Source organism: Saccostrea cucullata, unplaced genomic scaffold (genome assembly GCF_032062105.1).
Source record: "Saccostrea cucullata isolate Sc308-1 unplaced genomic scaffold, CSIRO_AGI_Scuc_v1 ctg236, whole genome shotgun sequence".
Lineage (NCBI taxonomy): Eukaryota > Metazoa > Mollusca > Bivalvia > Ostreida > Ostreidae > Saccostrea > Saccostrea cuccullata.
Window position 1 is genome coordinate 182,947 of NW_026932733.1, and position 20,519 is coordinate 203,465.

The following is a 20,519-nucleotide window of genomic DNA, read 5'->3' on the forward strand; positions in this document are numbered from 1 at the left end:
AGAATAAATGTCAACTAAATACAATATATCATGTATGCAATTCTTCAAATTATTATTCTGTATCATTATTTTAATGGTCCGTGAAATTATTAAGCCAGAATCGTCCTTTTCATGACAAATAAAAATATTTATTTCAATGTCTGGCAAACAGAAGAAATACCTCCATACTTCATAAAATAGAGTAAAGTCCTGAAATACATCGATAATAAAATTTTCAGGTAAAATTCTTCACCAGTGTAACAGTTAAATTCCCTTATTACCACAGAGGTGCTTAAAGTGTATGTCCAACAGATGTGATGTAAGATTTTACCATCAATAAAATTTACTGAGACGGCAAAAGAAAATTTATTTAAATTTAGATCTAATCAACAATTCAAGACAAGGTTATAACTTTTTGTAACAACCCCAGTCGCCTTTTTACCGGCAAGATAAATATAGAGAACGTACATATGCATTGCATACAGTATAGACAGAGGAAAACGGGTCTACAATTTACATTTAGAAGTCAAAGAAGGTTCTTGAATACTCGTTAGTACAGCTTTTGTTTTAAAAATCTATCATGGAAGAAGACAAAATGAAGATGGTTCACGAAGTAATTTAAGAGGGACGGGTTCAAATTAAGGGGAAACAATAGAAACGTTCAGGACTTAGTATTGTTGATATATTATATCATAACAGATTGCTTTTCCTGGTATACAGAAATTTACGTATGTAATTTTAATTTTAAAAGAGTCAAGCACTTTGCTATTTGCAAAGTACTAAGAAATTACATTTACATTGCATACTGGTAAATGCTATATTCAAAGCCAGGAGTGAATCCATTTGACATATTTTTGAACAACATTCGCCTTAGCAACGATTGGATATTTGAAAATATAAAGTGTATAGAAAATTGAGGAATTCCAGAAATATTAATGAAATTTTTGTCTCTGATTTATACTCCTTTTCATTCATTTTTTTAAAATAATTTATTCTTTAATCAGCTTTTTAAAATGGTCAAGTGTCAATAAACTTAGAAATTGCAGTCATGTTTGGATTTCATTGAAATTTCATGTATAACTTACGTCATCGATTTCCTTACGCTACACTAACTTTGTCTAAATTCCAGATTAACAAATACACGCATTGTTATTAGTACAATGTTATTCATTTTAATTGCATGCGTAAAACTCATTAAATCAGTGAATTTTAAGTGTAAAAAATAAAAGTTTACCTTTTGCCATCTCTTGAAATGTGCCGCCTTTTGTCACTACATTGCGATTGTGACGTCACAGAGGCTATTCATTCGGATATACTCGCATTTCATCTATTTTCACTTTCTTGAGCATTCGGAACTTTTCATGATGGCGGAAAATTTTCATTTTGACCCAGGTACAATTTATAATTTCGTTCACATTTTCCTTTAGAATCGTACACAATTTTTAGGTCATGTATATATAGAGAGATCAAAACAACTGCGACATATAAATAAAGTACATAGATCAAACGTTTCCTCGTCGGTGTTTTAGGAATAGGATTTGAATATGCACAGATCTGTGTTTATGAACTCTGCTGAGTAAAAAGAGGGTGTAACTAATGGTACATGAGTTTTTTTGTTTTTTAATAAAATAAATATTTTAGCTAAGTTAATTTGTTGGAATGATATCTTAAAAATGAAGAATTTCTTAATAAAACAAACAGGTTAAGAAATGCTGTAATGATCAGATGAGCCGTTCCAAGCAAAAACCCCCCTTACGTCAAAAATTTTCGAAAATGACTTTTTTCATGAATAATGATGTAGAACCTCAGGTGATTGTAACCTGTAAATATTACAGGTGTATTTTGTTCCATTACGGATTTACAGGTACTCAAAGTGTGCATCATTTAAACAGCTGACGTCGTATAAATGTTCTCTTGTAGCGACGTCGACGTTATAGCGACGTAATAAATAAATGAATTACTTATACGCAATAACTTGGTATTGTGCTGCCGTTCTGACTAATATATATATATTCTTTATTTGTTGGATACATTTTGCTTCCTTTTTTATGAAAATATGAAATGATATGGAAATATAAAAATATGTCAATGGAGTTTAAATAGTCCTATGATTCGCCGACTTAGAGAAAACATAAAAAATAATTGATAGGTCTTTTATAAAGTAAAATTCACTTTCAGTTTTACCGTTTAGGTTCAGTAAAAATCTTTCAAAACCAGCAAAAACAAAAAAAATATTTTAGTTCCCATTAATTTATTTTTGATAATTGATTTCACTTGTCCAACCTTTGCCTCCAAAACACTGACCAAGAGACAGCATTAAGAGGCAGGGGCTTGCGGTTTTATTAATGAAACAAAAGGATTTTGTAAAGTATGCTATATCAATGTAAATGATGAGTACCATTTATCCCTTTTTCTAAATGCTTAACTATACATATGCATTTTCCATGACCTGAAAAACTTTTTTAAAAATTGTATATTTTCTACAGTACAATCACGTACATGTAATTAATATATAGAATTTTGCCAAACATACAGCCCCATCTATATCGAACAATAAAATTATGAGAGTCAATCCTATGAAAGTGAAAGTCAGACTTATACTTTCTCAATATTTAATTCAGTTATGCGATCCGATCTGAAGTTTGAAAAAACATACATGTCACAGTTATATCATAAAGGTCCTCCGAAAATGTACCAGTTAGTCAAAAGCAAAAAAAAAAAAAAACAAGAACAAAAAAAACCAAAGAAAAACGTTAAAGTCAGGGGCATATTCAGAGCAATTTTTAAAATCCTTGAACCATATAGACAAAAAACGTACATGTACAACATTTGATTTATACCGTCTTCATAGAAAAAAAACATAAAAGAAATTTTATAGAAAAGAGATCATGTTTTACGTGCGAAATCTGCACATTGGACTGTCTTTCGAATAAAATGCTTCTCATATATTAGTTAAATATATTCTATCCCAGTCTACCCAACATTTTACACACATACAAAGATTAGTTCTATTGTGTGCAGAAGGGGGAGGAATGCTGGCCAATCTCTGTCACTTCATAAACATCAAATATTCAAACATCTGACCATCCTTACCAACTTACAAGGAGTCCGTGTGTTCTGAAAGTGGGGGGAGGAGTTGAATAGGTTACTTTTGTGTTTGTCTTCTAGTTAAATTTACATAGAGACCGGTCCTTCGGATGAGTCTGTATAAACTGCGGTCCCGTGTCGCAGTAAGTGCTGGCATGAAAAAGATCCCTCACTGCTCAAAGGACCTAAGTGCCGGTTATAGGACATGTGAGTTAAAAATTCTCGAGATGGACGTTTAACAGCGTAAAAACAGTCTATTTAAATTAAGATATTGAGACAAGGTCATCACCTGAAGTTTCACTGCTAAGGATAAAAGATGACAAATTATCTAGAACCTTTTTATACAAGATATTTCGAAGTTATCCAGAAACCTTTTCTTATACAAGATATATCCGACTTTTGTGTTTGACATCTGTAGCGGACAGTATATAGGGAATTAATAATGCCTCGCTAGTGAGCTAGCGTTTCTAGTGATGCGACAGAGTCTCTCCCTATTTCAGGCAAGTTAAGCAACGGCGAGCCTGTTTAACCCTTGGATGGGTGACCACTCAAAAACTTAGAAAACCATGGAAAGTAATGAGATATAGGCCTATATCATCACAATGTTAAATGACATGCACAAATTTAGGAGCTTTTCAGACAAACATTATTATGCATACTAGTACTTTGTGGTGTCAACAACATTCATTTTTTAATGATTTATTTGCATCTTTCATTAAGCACTTTAAACTGAAATTCTGTATCATTGTAAACTTTGTTTAAGGATAATAATTTGAACAGTAAATTAAAAATTGCATTTTTATACAACGATTTCCATCATTTTATTGCCTCCTGATGGAATCTCAATATATACTGATAAAATAAACTAACTATTATTTCTCATTTTATTTTTTTCACATTTGCATCTACAATATCAAAGAGTTGTCTTGGTACAGGTCCACTAAAAAATGATAACGCTTTTTAATATTTTCCGATGCACATACTTTTAAAAAAACATGTCAGAACGTTTTCCAAGCGTTTATAATAATTATGACAAATACTCCTAGCTCTCTGATTTTTCAAGATCTAGCATTGTGGAAGGGGGGGGGTTAGAATAACTTGACACGCAATTAGATAATTAATGTACGTGTGCATGTCAAATTCGGTACTTTTCAAAACTTCCAAAATTTTGTAAAAAGGTATGTGTTTATTTCTATATATGCTTTATTACTTATATTCTTTGAAATTTTTTTTGGTAGTGGTTGTGGGAGGGGGGTGTTACAACAGTATTAACAAGTTATCTATCTTTTCAACACATAACAAAAAAAGGAGAATGTCGGATATAAATGTATATACGTCTATTCAATGAATGTAGCTTTGTTAGCTGAACTAGTGTCACTTTTCTTCCAAGAGGTTATGGGTCTACAATAAATGAAAAAATACCCTGGATTTTGATCTGCCATTGGTGTGGTTTAACAATTCTGTCATTCAATTTTGTATGGTGTTAATTCCTGTGCAGTTTTCTTGACATGTAATGAAGTCCAATGAATTTTCGCCAAGACTTCGGATTAAAAAAAAATCAAACTACTCTTCCTCCCTTTTTAAATTTTTTTTTTTACACAATATCATCATTACATGTAATTATTTTTTTGTCGTTGTTGAATAAGAAAGTGTCGTAAATCTAAATTTTAAACAACAGTTGCATGTTTTATTTAGTTTAACTGAAAACTTATATTGTACATGTACATGGAACAGAATAATTGTTGAAGTGTTGACAAATTTTATGTATTGAATCAGAACACTCTTGGGTCGTTTTAGTGTGTAATGCACATGTAGTTTGACAACAATCAGAGTCAGATATGTTATGAAATAGACAATAGTCATGAAAGAAAATATGCAGTAAGCACAACGGAGAAAATTCTGTGACGTAAAACAAAGCATAAAGTTAGATCGAAGTCAGTGCGCGATATATTTTGATCGCAGTTTTTGTTGCAAAACAATGATGTCGCTTTTTCTATTGTGACGTAAAATTCTGTCAGATTACATAAGGGGGGTTTTTGCTTGGAACGGCTCAGATGATAACTGCAGTCAGTACAGTGTATAGTAAATTTTTTTCTTGATCTTTCTTCTTCCAATAAAGTACTGATCAGAATTTCTGATGTATCGTATCTTTCAACTGTAGTCACAGTACTTTATCAGTTTTCATCCAATAAATAAATATAGAATCTTAAAGAAGAATTGCTATAATGATAACTACAGTCAGTACAATGTATAGTAGTGTACATTTCTTCCTTGATCTTTCAACTGTAGTCACTGTACTGAACATGTCCAGGAAAATCACTATATTTAGCTATATAGCTTAATTTACCTATATAATATAGCTTTATTTAGCTATTTTACCAAATGATTTGGGGTAAAAAAAAATCATGGGAATATCGAGGGAAAATCTTTCGAAGAATGCAAAAGACTCTGACAAATGAGCATTTTGGGTCTTGGGCCTCTTCAGCTCTTTTGTTTTGTTTTTTTTAATGTGGAAAATATAACATTGCATAAAAAGTGATGCTAGTACAGTATAGATAATTCATTTTTCAGCTAGAAAATAAACTTTTATCTAAATAATTTAACACAGATTGTTGGTTTAATATTTATAGGCCATTTTTATTTAATCCACTTATAAACAATATGTATTATATTTGATACAGAAAAGAATTATGATGAGGCAACTCTGGCACAACAGTCTGAAATTGAAAAGGAGGTACGAATGATCAGTCCTTATTTTATGTGATACAAATGTAATATAATTTATTACCATGTTTTTATCTCCACAAAGATCAAAGATTGGAAGCATAATTCAATCTCTCTTTCTGTCGTATTATGTTTTTGAAAACAGTTGGCTTATACCTTTGTACCATATTGAATGCAATTTTTTTCCAAGTTTTACACACATTCAACTTTATAATGTTGTTTCAAATTTTAATGACACTGTGTCAGTCTGTTCATCGTTATTGTGTTTCTTATAAATGGAATATGTGAACATGTGTTCTTTGTTTTGTTTTGTTTTGTTTTTTTCATTATTTATTGCATTTGCAAGTGCTATCTTTACATATTTGGATAATCATAGTTCTTATTTGTTGTATCATTTTATGGTGTTTTATAGATTGCCAGGACTCAAGCCTTAATCAGCAACAGAATTAGCTTCGATGAGTTCAGTGCTGAGTATTCAGAGGAAGATCAAATTTACCTTCACAAAATACAGGTATCACAAGCTCATATTAAGTATAAACAAAATACAGGTATCTCAAGCTTATATAAAGTATACACAAAGTACAGGTATCACAAGCTCATATAAAGTATACATTAAGTACAGGTATCACAAGCTTATATAAAGCATACACAAAGTACAGGTATCACAAGCTCATATAAAGTATACACAAAGTACAGGTATCACAAGCTCATATAAAGTATACACAAGGTACAGGTATCACAAGCTCATATAAAGTATACACAAAGTACAGGTATCACAAGCTCAAATAAAGTATACACAAAGACAGGTATCACAAGCTTATATAAAGTATACACTACAGGTATCACAAGCTCATATAAAGTATACACAGAGTACAGGTATCACAAGCTTATGTAAAGTATACACAAAGTACAGGTATCTCAAGCTCATATAAAGTATACACAAAGTACAGGTATCACAAGCTCATATAAAGTATACACAAAGTACAGGTATCATAAGCTCAAATAAAGTATACACAAAGTACAGGTATCACAAGCTTATATAAAGTATGCACTACAGGTATCACAAGCTCATATAAAGTATACACAAAGTACAGGTATCACAAGCTCATATAAAGTATACACAAAGTACAGGTATCACAAGCTTATATAAAGTATAAACAAAATACAGGTATCTCAAGCTTATATGAAGTATACACAAAGTACAGGTATCACAAGCTCATATAAGGTATACACAAAGTGCAGGTATCACAAGCTCATATAAAGTATACACAAAGTACAGGTATCACAAGCTTATATAAAGTATACACAAAGTACAATCACAAGCTCATATAAAGTATACACAAACACAGGTATCACAAGCTCATATAAAGTATACACAAAGTACAGGTATTACAAGCTTATATAAAGTATACACAAAGTACAGGTATCACAAGCTCATATAAAGTATACACAAAGTACAGGTATCACAAGCTCATATAAAGTATACACAAAGTACAGGTATCACAAGCTCATATAAAGTATACACAAAGTACAGGTATCACAATCTTATATAAAGTATACACAAAGTACCAGGTATCACAAGCTCATATAAAGTTTACACAAAGTATAGGTATCACAAGCTCATATAAAGTATACACAAAGTACTAGTATCATAAGCTTATATAAAGTATACACAAAGTACAGGTATCACAAGCTTATATAAAGTATACACAAAGTGCAGGACAAGCTCATATAAAGTATACACAAAGTACAGGTATCACAAGCTTATATAAAGTATACACAAAGTACAGGTATCACAAGCTCATATAAAGTATACACAAAGTACAGGTATCATAAGTTTATATAAAGTATACACTAAGTACAAGGTATCACAAACTAGAATAAAGTATACACAACGTAAAGGAATCACAGGCTCAAATAAAGTATACACTACAGGTATCACAAGCTTATATAAAGTATACACAAAGCACAGGTATCACAAGCTCAAATGAAGTATACACAAAGCACAGATATCACAAGCTTATATAAAGTATACACAAAGTACAGGTATCACAAGCTTATATAAAGTATACACTGCAGGTATCACAAGTTTATATAAAGTATACACAAAGTACAGGTATCACAAGCTTATATAAAATATACACAAAAAACTAATTACTAATTCTGAATTATTTCGTTTACTGTTAAGCGATACATACACGTACATGTTTATGCTAAGTTGATAAAAAAAAAGGATCTTAGTGAGTATTAGCAGCTGAAATAAATGAATTCGGTATCTTTAAAGTAGGATTCTTCTCACATTTCTTGTATTTAAAAATTAATAAAATTTTCACAGAATCAAGAGGACAATATCACTATGTGATGGTATCAGTGAGATTAAGTTTGACTGTTTAATATTAGAGGCAAGGTCAGGTCAAGGTCATTACCTTTTTCCTGGACATTAAGAATAAAAAATTACTGTTTCCAATCATGCGATCCCTACTTGTAATTAAAAAGAAGGAATGTTTATAGGGCATATAAGATGATATTACCAATTGACATCGATAATTTAAATAAAATGGATATTTGCTAATCAGAATTTCCTCTACTTTTCTTAAATTTTTAGGATTTATTAGTTATTTTTATATGCTTCCTATATTTAACTTATTCCAATTTTCACATATAGTAAAGTTGTCACATAAAGGTACAAAATGATACAAAAACTAAAAGTTTTGATCATTTACTAAGAGAGAAATAACACTTTTACGGATTTTTGGCTCAAATCTGTACTTAGATTTGAAGCATTTAAAAGCCTACATAGTTCTAGTATGTGTGAAAAATCTTATTTATTTGATATATTTTGAAACTTTAGTCCCTTATTAGCTCACCTGAGCCGAAGGCTCAAGTGAGCTTTTCTGATCAAAATTTGTCCGTTGTCTGTCGTCGTTGTCATTGTCGTTGTTGTAAACTTTCCATATTTTCATCTTATTCTCAAGAACCACTGGGCCAATTTCAACCAAACTTAGCACAAAGTATCCTTGGGTAAAGGGGATTCAAGTTTGTTCATATGAAGGGCCACGCCCTATTCCAAGGGGAGATAATCATGAATTTGTTAAAAATTAATGGCATTTTTAAAAAATCTTCTTCTCCAGAACCGCTGGGCCAGGAAAGATGAAACTCATGTGGAAGCATCCTCAGGTAGTGTAGATTCAAGTTTGTTCAAATCATGACCTCCGGGGCAAGGGTGGGGCCAAAATGGCCGATCCAAGTTTTACATAGGAATATATAGGAAAAATCTTTAAAAATCTTCTTCTCCAGAACCACTGGGCTAGGAAAGATGAAACTCATGTGGAAGCATCCTCAGGTAGTGTAGATTCAAGTTTTTACAAATCATGACCCCCGGGGCAAGGGTGAGGCCAAAATGGCCGACCCAAGTTTTACATAGGAATATATAGGAAAAATCTTTAAAAATCTTCTTCTACAGAACCACTGGGCCAGGAAAGATGAAACTCATGTGGAAGCATCCTTAGGTAGTGTAGATTCAGGTTTGTTCAAATCATGACCCCCGGGGCAAAGATGAGGCCAAAATGGCCGACCCTAGTTTTTCATAGGAATATATAAGAAAAATCTTTAAAAATCTTCTTCTCAAGAACCACTAGGACAGGAAAGATAAAACTCATGTGGAATCATCTTCAGGTAGTGTAGATTCAAGTTTGTTCAAATCATGACCCCTGGGCCAAGGGTGGGGCCAAAATGGCAGACCCAAGTTTTTCATAGGAATATATAGGAAAAATCTTTAAAAATCTTCTTCTACAGAACCACTGGGCTAGGAAAGATGAAACTCATGTGGAAGCATCCTCAGGTAGTGTAGATTCAAGTTTTTACAAATCATGACCCCCGGGGCAAGGGTAAGGCCAAAATGGCCGACCCAAGTTTTACATAGGAATATATAGGAAAAATCTTTAAAAATCTTCTTCTACAGAACCACTGGGCCAGGAAAGATGAAACTCATGTGGAAGCATCCTTAGGTAGTGTAGATTCAAGTTTGTTCAAATCATGACCCCCGGGGCAAAGATGAGGCCAAAATGGCCGACCCTAGTTTTTCATAGGAATATATAAGAAAAATCTTTAAAAATCTTCTTCTCAAGAACCACTAGGACAGGAAAGATAAAACTCATGTGGAATCATCTTCAGGTAGTGTAGATTCAAGTTTGTTCAAATCATGACCCCTGGGCCAAGGGTGGGGCCAAAATGGCAGACCCAAGTTTTTCATAGGAATATATAGGAAAAATCTTTAAAAATCTTCTCCTCCAGAACCACTGGGCCAGGAAAGATGAAACTCATGTGGAATCATCCTTAGGTAGTGTAGATTCAAGTTTGTTCAAATCATGACCCCCGGCCCTGGGGATAGGGTGGGGCCAAAATGGCCGACCCAAGTTTTACATAGGAATATATAGGAAAAATCTTTAAAAATCTTCTTCTCCAGAACCACTGGGCCAGGAAAGATGAAACTCATGTGGAATCATCCTCAGGTAGTGTAGATTCAAGTTTGTTCAAATCATGACCCCCGGGGCAAGGATGGGGCCAAAATGGCTGACCCTAGTTTTACATAGGAATATATAAGAAAAATCTTTAAAAATCTTCTTCTCCAGAACCACTGGGCCAGGAAAGATGAAACTCATGTGGAATCATCCTTAGGTAGTGTAGATTCAAGTTTGTTCAAATCATGACCCCCGGGGCAAGGATGGGGCCAAAATGGCTGACCCAAGTTTTACATAGGAATATATAGGAAATATTTTTAAAAATCCTTCTCAACTTCCACTGGGCCAGGAAAGATGAAACTCATGTGGAATCATCCTCAGGTAGTGTAGATTCAAGTTTTTTCAAATCATGACCCCCGGCCCTGGGGATAGGGTGGGGCCAAAATGGCCGACCCAAGTTTTACATAGGGATATATAGGGAAACATTTTAAAATCTTCTTTTCAAGTACTTCAAAGCTATGATTAGTGATACCCGGGGTATTTATATGGAATCATCCTCAGGTAGTGTAGATTCTAGTTTGTTCAAATGATGAACGCCTGGAAGGGGGGGGGGAGTAAATTCAAGCCTGATGTGCTCAGGTGAGCGCTGTGGCCCCTGGGCCTCTTGTTATTAATTTAACTTACATTTGAAAATTTCATCTAGTCTTTGATTGCGTAAAAATTATAACTAAATTCAATGTTCTATAATAATTTTGAGAGGCAGAAATTTTCATACGCCACCATTCCGCCAAAAATATAGTCCCTGCTAGTTTTCAAACGCAGTTTACCATTTCTATTCAAAGTTGTAATAACTAATATTGTGATGAGGAAAGAAAAATATGGTCTTTTAAATCTCTTACATCTAAATATATAAGACATATCAACAAATTTAATTTGAATATTCCATCTAGTCAGAAACCAGAGAAGAATCTGACCTTAAGGTGATTGAGTTTATTTATATACAAGTAAGCTTCAGAGAGAATTCTCCACTTAAGGCTCAAATTCATTCACATAACATTTTAATATGCAGCTATGAATCATGGTATTAATAAAATGAATGCAAATTTTCATGCTTTTAAAGCTCATTGACAAGCTTTTTTGTCTAGTATGCTCCAAACATGACCTTGGTAGATTATGCAAGTACATGTACCACTAAAATGGTATTTTTATATTCAACGGATACCAAACAGCAATTTGAAATCTGCGCCTTGATTGGCAGGAATCTAAGGATAAAATTCAGTTCATGTGTCTGGTTGCCTTGCAAAACTGCTTATTCTTGGCTGTTAAATGATAGCTCCAAAATAAGTATATTAATATGCTTATATTGTATATTGCAGGATTTAAAAAATCGTTTCTCATGTGTGCGCAAAGTAAGAGGTGATGGTAACTGTTTCTACCGAGCATTTGGATTCCGATATTTTGAAACATTACTGGAAGACAAATCAGATTATAACAGGTGAGAGAACTTTTATCTTTCACTTAATTGTTTTAGGCCTGTGGGATATAAAACTTAGATGAGCTCACTTTTGATTTCAGTCTCACTTTTCCCCTATATATTCCATTTGTTTAAGTGAGACTGAGATCAAAAGTGAGCTTGTCTAAGTTTTATGGCCTCAGAACCAGATGCCTTTGTTAGCGAAAGAACATTGAAATGAATCTCTTTATATCAATGTAAGACTCCAAAGTGCGATAGTGACTCCAAATCAGAGTCACAATCGGGCCTTGACATGGCCAGGCCATAATTACAAGTATACATCGGATTACGCTGATGATTAATATTCCATGTTAATTAAAAATTCCATTTTAATAAATTATACATGTATCACATTTACTTCAAATTGATAATTTGGAGAATGTGCATGTTTTCAATAAGTTAAAAGCCAAGGTCGATGTATTTTTGTTGCTATCTGAAGATCAGTTATTACTTATTCCTTATAATTTCTGTAAAAAAATAATCAGATTCACTTTAAAAAACTATGAAATTCTTGTTCTTGCCTAGCATCCAATGGAGAAACATTGATAGCTGATACTTGACACAAAGATTGCTTCAGACCTAAGAATGTGCAAGGTCACTGGAAGAAAAGTGTTTGCTTCATTTTGATACATTTACTCTCGAATGGAAATATGTTGAAAGAGGATACATGACTTGTTGACTTTTAGCTGTAATGTAGCCCTCTCCTCCAGAAAACATCAGATTTAAAAAAATCGGAGAGGGTAACATTATTGCAGCAAGTGGACCTTAAGCAAAGTCATTATGGCAAGTTCAAGGTCTCTGGTGAGAAGAAATGTAGTTGTATCTTGTCCATAACTTTCTGATGGAGAAACATTAACCTTCATACTTCACAGAAAGATTAGGAGGGTATATTTTGAAAAGGTCACTTGTTCAAGGGTAATTTCAGAGTATTGTATAATTCCTTTACATTCCATAGCTCTTTTATGCAAAGTGCATGTATTGGGGTTTAACATTTGCACTAACATTATGGACAGATGATACAAACAAAAAAGAAATGGATTCCTGGATTGGTATATATTTTTGGGTCTACTTTTGCAAATGATGCAAATAATTGGATCTTCTATGTATTCAAAATTCAAACTTTTTGCAACCATCCTTGTTAATCTATACAATTTTTTTTTCACTTCAAATTCGATTATTTTGAAATTTTGAATGAAAAATAAAAACTATGCAGTGAAACTTGTTCATTTTACTCAAAACAAAATGACTCAAGTGTTGACAAAAGTTTGTCTGTATCACCTGTCTTTAACAAAAACCAAAGTGTGTCATGCCTATGAACCAAAGTCATTTCAAAGTCTCTTTTTAAAAAGTTCAGTTCTTATTCTGGCTTTTCTTGTAATGGAGAAATATTATCACTGGAGTTTATACTGTTTTAGGACCTTGACCAGTATTCATTAAGGCAAGTTCAAGGTCACTGGCAGAAAAAAGTGCATTGTCTGAGTCAGTTTTTCATTAGAAATGGCAACTCATTTTGGCATTTGTGTTAATGGAACACATTGTTGATTACATTTTTGCTAATATTAATATCATTATGTTACATCATTTTATCTTTTTTGTAGATTTAAAGAAGTAGCCCAAAAGACAAGAGATGGTTTAATTCAATTAGGATTTCCAGAATTTACTATTGATGATTTTCATGAAAATGTGAGTTAGTGTACTTTACCTGTTTTATTTATATCCAGTATTTAAAAAAAAATGAATTCCCCCTAAAATATGTCAATCGGTACAGTATATCCTGAAAACTAGGATGTTGACTGTCTGCTCAGTTTAGATATTGCATACACTCACATCAAGTAGGTCTTTCTGGTGTGATATCCATGTGCTGATGTGGTATAAATTTCAGCCACATCTTGTCAGATTGAAAAATTGATGTTCTAGTAGTTGTATATGTTTTTATATCAAACATTCTGAAATTCAGGTAAAAGAAAGTTGAACCATTTCACCCCATTTACAAGATTGAGACTTTATGATTGTCTTTCAGTTCATGGATGTAGTGAACAAATTGGAGACATGTACATTAGATGAGTTACTACAAACCTTTAATGACCAGGGACTGTCGGATTATCTGGTGGTCTTCCTAAGGTAGGGTTATGTATTGTACATTAAAGATATAAACTCTCATCAAATGCTTATTTTAATATATGTTTTTTTTTCTCTTCAAGGATTTAGCTTGACAAAGAGTTATGCCCCTTCCAATTGTTAAATGTCATCTAGATCAGCTTGTTTGACTGTGGAGATTTATCTAATAACAATAATGGGCTCATCTTCAAGGGTGTTAAAAAATAATGATTTACTCACTATAAACAAGTTATTTTAAAATAGAGGTTGACACATATAGGTAATGAATACCCTGTTTAAAATACATCTTGTTAATTGTAGATGGGTATATATAAAAGAATTATCATTATAACAGAAACTTGATCGGAAGAGCCATGTCAAATCATGTTGACAGGTGAGGATCATCAGATCAAACGTGAGGCTTCACAACTTGTTCGATGATGATCTGACCCTGTCAACTCAAAGTGTTACCAATAGTTAGATCAATTAAGTTACTGTTAGCTTTCTGACAGTTGTTTCTATAGAATCAATACCTAAATAGTTTCACATAGTGTTCTTAGGATTTATTGGTGTAAGCATACTATGCAAAAAGAAAGTGCACTGCTTCTTTTTCTAAACAAAATCTAACATCACCCATGCTGGGAACTGAACTCAATACATGTACTTTAAGATTGTCTGTCCAATGTGGAAAAAAATTAATGTCGTTTTTATGCAGCAGTTAGTATAAATAAGAAAACAATAGTGTTGTACTTTGCATGCACTATACCCAAATAGTCAAGATTAGACACCATGTGTCAAACCTTGATTACTATATATTCCCATTTCTATTTGTTTTCACTGTTATAACTCTTTGAAAGGATTTAGTTGATTTGATTTCTTGTTCATTCTACTGGCATGTAAATTTCGCCTAACGTGCATGTAAATCTTGTGTGTCTGTCTTTGTGTCTGATGCTGAGGAGGCCAGATATGCATGCAAGTCTTGTGCGACTCTCTTTGTGTTTGATGGCAATGGGCGGGCACTATTGAAATTGACATAGGAGGCATTGTATAATATAAATCTATTTATTCTATTAGTCTACATTTTTAAGATCTAAATTTACAAATTTATTTCACCATGGAATGGAAATATAAGGAATCACTGTCTAGTTAGTAGAGTATGCTAGGGACATCAACGATAGTTGGAAACGTGGGATAATTTATGCATAACGGGTTATTGAAAATATTGCAAGATAGATGGCTTACATACAAAATATCACAGTATATTGCCATATGAAATTCCCAGCTGGTACCCAGCCCTATTAATGTTTATTATATTGGATGACAGGTGGATTTACTATTAGCAACATAGGAACAAAGAGTAAAATTTTAAGTTGAAAGTGAGAGAGTTTACCACTTATTTGAGAACTTCCTTATGTATGATAGATAAAAATTCATTCAAATTGTGGCCTAGAAATACCTGAATAAAGTCTATTTATACTTTTCTCATACTAACAGTTTTAATGTTTTCTAACAACTTTTCACCTCATTTTCTTTTAACAACAATTCACCCTTAAGGTTAAACACAACACTTTCTCTCTGACTTGATGAAATCCTGCAGTGTCATCAGATTTTTCAGCAAAAATGCACATTTATAAAAACTTATGATAATAAAATAAAAAGAAAGGAGCTTCTTAATGTCAGAGTGGGCATCAAAGCCCCCAACTCTTTTTCTTTCAAAAATAATTCTGGATGCTTTTTCTTGTTTTCAAGAGAATTTGAGTGGATGGGCTATGGCTTTCATATTTCACAGGCATATTCCTTGTGACAGGACCTTCCTTTTGGGTACCAATTTGACCTCTTGACATTGACCTTAGAGTTTGACCCACTCTTATCCAAAATTACCAAAATTTAACTTCGGCCATTAACTTTTGATCAGTTGATACATGTACTTCCATACTTAACATTTAATATGTGTATGCGAGATGACAACTCCTGGCACGCTGTGTAAACTCTGCAGAAGTGCAGTCAGATGCCAAAATATCTCCATGGGGACACAGTAGCTTGCTGCAAAAAAGCTGTAGAAACACACTGATTGCTATAAGGACTCTGTGACGTCTTTATATTGTGAAAATTTTAGAGAAATTGTGTATTTTCCCTGCGATTTCACAGTGATTTGAAAAATTTAACAATGCTGTAAAATCTCCTGGGGACACATCTTGGTGTGACAGGGCAGGGAGCAGGTTTTACCTTATGCATATTTACTTTCTGTAGAACAGCAAAGCCATTGATACTTTATCATTCCAAGTACAGTTAATTCTCGATAAACCGCCACCTTTTGTAATATAGAAATCATGGCGGTATAACGAATTTGGCGATGAATTGAATTTCCCATTTTTAGGAAACAAGTAGAGTTAGGTTCTATTCTTATTATTACATGAACATGTATATAAAATTACACTAAATTTAAAGATTTGTAATTTTTTTATGTATAAGCAAAACAAAATTGATACTCTATGCTTAGCATCGTCGTGATATATTGCAGTATGTGAATTCTTCAATAAATTCACTGTTTATGGCATCATTGATTATACTGTATAATTATTTTTTTCAGCATCGTTTAAGGCAGAGATCATCAAAATAATATCGTTATCGGCTCACTTTAACAAGGACCGCTTTCGTGGCGAACCCATGACTAAATGATTTTTAATAAACAGAAATAAAATTATTATAACAGTTCATGTTAAAATTATTGTTTACTAATTTTTGTTTAATTACTTAATTGCATGTACCTTGTCTGCCTTTACATGCTTTACAACATTGTCATAACCAATGAGCCGCGCTTGACAACACGCACCTGTGGCGGTATTATCGAGATAATTGACACTTAAAAATGGACGTTTGTTTGCATTTAATTTGTTATAGAATTTTATATCAACGTTCTGGGGAAACATGGCGGTATGTCTGAGAATTGACTGTATGTGTTGATTTATATTGTGACAAACAATAAAATATTTCAAACAGAAAAAAGTTTAGTTTTTGCATTTAATGCATGATGTACTACATTCTAAAACATGTCCCCATTCCTGTGACAAAAATTATACTCTTGAAAAGCTATAATTAACAGTTTAAATTGAAATTAAAAAAAATTAATGTAAAACACTGTGTCCATACATAATGTGTTGTTATGTGGTTTCTTATTAACCAACTTTATCACATGTTAGATGTTTACCCCTTTATCCTAAGGGTATTACTCATTGGATATTGTTTTTCATATAGCACTTGTGATGTCACAATGATTTTTGCATAAAGTAATGAAGTAATATTCAGTGGATTTATATATTTTAAAAAAGCAAAGGCAACACAAAGGGGAATATGGTCGATCTACTCCCAAAAAAGCATGTAGATCTGTAATTAATCAAGGCAGTATTTGACATTGATCCCAATGCAAATAATATTTCTGTTTTGCACACGGCAATGTTAACTCACACACAAGCGTATTTATAACTATATCCCTGCCAACTCTGTTGAAATGTGTTAAATATCGGCGTAAAAAAACTGATAAGTATGTATAAAGCTTGATAAAAGAATCTTCTTTGATGATTTTCATCCAACCTCTGTGTTTTATCCCCTTGCCTATGCCTAATGCATATCCAACCACAAATCATGGAAACTGATCCTATATTTTTGTCATGCTTCATTTAATTCTTCATTCCACACACATCTACAGATCTGCGATCTGCACCATCTAATTTGTTCACACCAATGATCTACAGATCATAACTATCTAATTAGTTTACATGAATGAGCTACAAATCTGAACCATCTAATTTGTTCACACCAGGGTTAGGGTTTTGTGAATCTCACATCTGCATCATCTAATTTGTTCACACCAATGAGCTACAGATCTGCATCATCTTATTTGTTCCCACCAATGAGCTACAGATCTGCACCATCTAATTTGTTCACACCAGTGAGCTACAGACCTGAACTATCTAATTTGTTCACACCAATAAGCTACAGATCTGAACCATCTAATTTGTTCACCCAATGAATCTCAGATCTGAATCATCTGATTTGTTCATACCAATGAGCTACAGATCTGAACCATCTAATTTGTTCACACCAGGGTTAGGGTTAGGGTGAATCTCACATCTGCACCATCTATGTTGTTCACACCAATGAGCTACAGATCTGCACCATCTCATTTGTTCACACCAGTGATCTACAGATCTGAACCATCTAATTTGTTCAAACCAGTGATCAACAGATATGAACCATCTAATTTGTTCACACCATGGTTAGGGTAACAGTGAATCTCAGATCTGCATCTTCTAATTTGTTCACAACAATGAGCTACAGATCTGCATCATCTAATTTGTTTACTTCAGTGAGCTACAGATCTGAACAATTTAATTTGTTCACACCAATAAGCTACAGATCTGAACCATCTTATTTGTTCATACCAATGAGCTACAGATCTGAACCATCTATTTGTTTACACCAGTGAGCTACAGATCTGAACCATCTAATTCGTTCACACCAGGGTTAGGATTAGAGTAAATCTCAGATCTGCACCATCTAATTTGTTCACACCAATGAGATACAGATCTGCATCATCTAATTTGTTCACACCAGTGAGCTACAGATCTGAACCATCTATTTGTTCACACCAATGAGCTCCAGATCTGTAATAATTTTTTTTATACTATCTACAGCTAGTTTATTTCTTTAAATTGCTGAGCTTTAGATCTGAAGCCATTGCAACTGCAAAAATAACTTTTTTTTAAAAATACAATATATGTATACTATAAGTTATGAGTCTGGTTACTTCATAATGTTATGTCTATAAAAAAGTGAAATTTTGTAGGTTGGTTGTTTCTGGTCATCTGCAAAAGGAGGCTGAATTTTTCAGTAATTTCATTGAAGGAGAAAGAGGAATTAAGGAGTTCTGCAATCAGGTAGGGATTGAAATATATTGTCATCGTATTAAGAAATCACTTAGACTGATAATCAACAAAATGAAGATTTTATTGCAGACATGGATAGGTTATACACGTGTTTAAATGTCCCAGTTAAACCACTTTATCTTATGTAGACATGTATTTAGGAAAGTAAAGGTTGGGTATCAAAGTCCGTAACAAGCTATCAAATATAGTATACTCGGGGCAGAAAATGGTTTACTCCTCAGTACATTACCCAGAGCATTCCACAAAATGTCTGACCTGGTGTGTATTTGACACAGAATTTGAGGTCATTGTTCTGATAAATGTCAGTTATCATTAATCGGGGGCTCCAAAGTGGTAATATAAGATAATTTGTGAGCTGATTCACCCTTTTTACTTGTTTATGTTGCATAAATGATTGGAAGTTAAAAAAACTGTATTAAAGCAGAGTCAAGTCAATGGGTTTATCGATCAGAATTTATATATAATGGATAGATATGTTATACATATCGGGTATTTGAAAAAAATTAAAAGCTGTAAATAAGAGTCCAAATACAATCACATATCCATTGTAACTGGAGAAGAGCAAAATGCAGTGGACCAGACCGGAATTCGAAGCTGGGCCTCCTGAATCTCCGGTCAGGTCCGCTGCATTTCTCTCCTCTCCCATTACACAATATATAGTATTTTATGGTAATGTTGGGGAACCTGTACTTCATTCTGTTCAGACTGTAATGGTTTATGGTAATGTTGGGGGGTAAACTTCAGAATTCTGTTCAGACTGTAATGGTTTATGGTAATGTTGGGGATACTTTAATGAATTCTGTTCAGACTGTAATGGTTTATGGTAATGTTGGGGGGAGTACTTCAAAGATTCTGTTCAGACTGTAATGGTTTATGGTAATGCTTTTTGGCCTTTTCAATAAGCACAGCTGTTGGATACTTCATTCTGTAAATCAGACTGTAATGGTTTATGGTAATGTTGGGGGATAATTCATTCTGTTCAGACTGTAATGGTTTATGGTAATGTTGTAAACCGCTTTTGGGAAGATTACAATATCATCTGCATATAACAGACAATTTACATGAATATTGTTTATGGTACAGGATCACAATTTCCATTTTTTAAGTCATGGACTGTAAAAACATGGTTTATGGTGACACCACATGTTGAATACATCACTTAATCCATTCTGTTCAGACTGTAATGGTTTATGGTACATTTTTTGGGAAATATTACATTCAAGAAGTTTATAAAATAAACCTAATCTCCATACAGTGTCAAATGCTTTTCAGACAATAAAAGCAGCATAAACCTTTTTGTTTTTGGTTCTTTATTGTTTTTCAGGAGGTGGAATTTTCCTAATTTGGTTTTCACTTAAAGAGAGCGACCATTCAAGTAGCCAGTATTATAGTTTTCCTGATTTGAAGTAATTGATATACCCTAGGGGGTGCCGACTTATACAGGGTGGAGTCCAACTTTTTGGAATATACCGGGGAAGTATAAAGTTAAACCAGTGTAATCACCATTTTTTAACATTTCATTTGATATCATATCTATAGAAGAACTCTTTCCATTTTTCAGTGGTAACATTCCTATTTCACAGTGTACAGGCCAGGAAATGGTTATGATGTAGTTTTTCTGACATGAAATTTATCTATTATACTTTTATGTGTGATTGTTGGGCTTTGTTAAGTTTTTTAAAAAACTGATAAAACTGCAGTGTGAACATCATG

At 33.1% G+C, this 20,519-nt stretch overlaps 2 protein-coding genes across 2 annotated transcripts in view; one reads left to right on the forward strand and one right to left on the reverse strand.

The window, feature by feature from the left end:
* LOC134235963 (adenylate cyclase type 10-like) overlaps window positions 1-1,339 on the reverse strand; it is a 43,748-nt gene extending 42,409 nt beyond the window's left edge. Inside the window, exon 1 of the mRNA XM_062718142.1 lies at window positions 1,214-1,339. Coding sequence (XP_062574126.1) covers window positions 1,214-1,223 — 10 coding nt within the window. The 5' untranslated portion in view covers window positions 1,224-1,339. The remainder of the gene's footprint in view (window positions 1-1,213) is intronic.
* Window positions 1,322-20,148, forward strand: LOC134235972 (ubiquitin thioesterase OTUB1-like). The gene is made up of 8 exons (XM_062718152.1): window positions 1,322-1,371; window positions 5,748-5,800; window positions 6,203-6,301; window positions 11,627-11,745; window positions 13,362-13,446; window positions 13,784-13,884; window positions 18,707-18,797; window positions 20,131-20,148. The coding sequence occupies exons 1-8, from the start codon at window positions 1,341-1,343 to the stop codon at window positions 20,146-20,148; spliced, it is 597 nt and encodes a 198-aa protein (XP_062574136.1). The 5' UTR covers window positions 1,322-1,340.
* The last annotated feature ends 371 nt before the right edge of the window (window positions 20,149-20,519 follow it).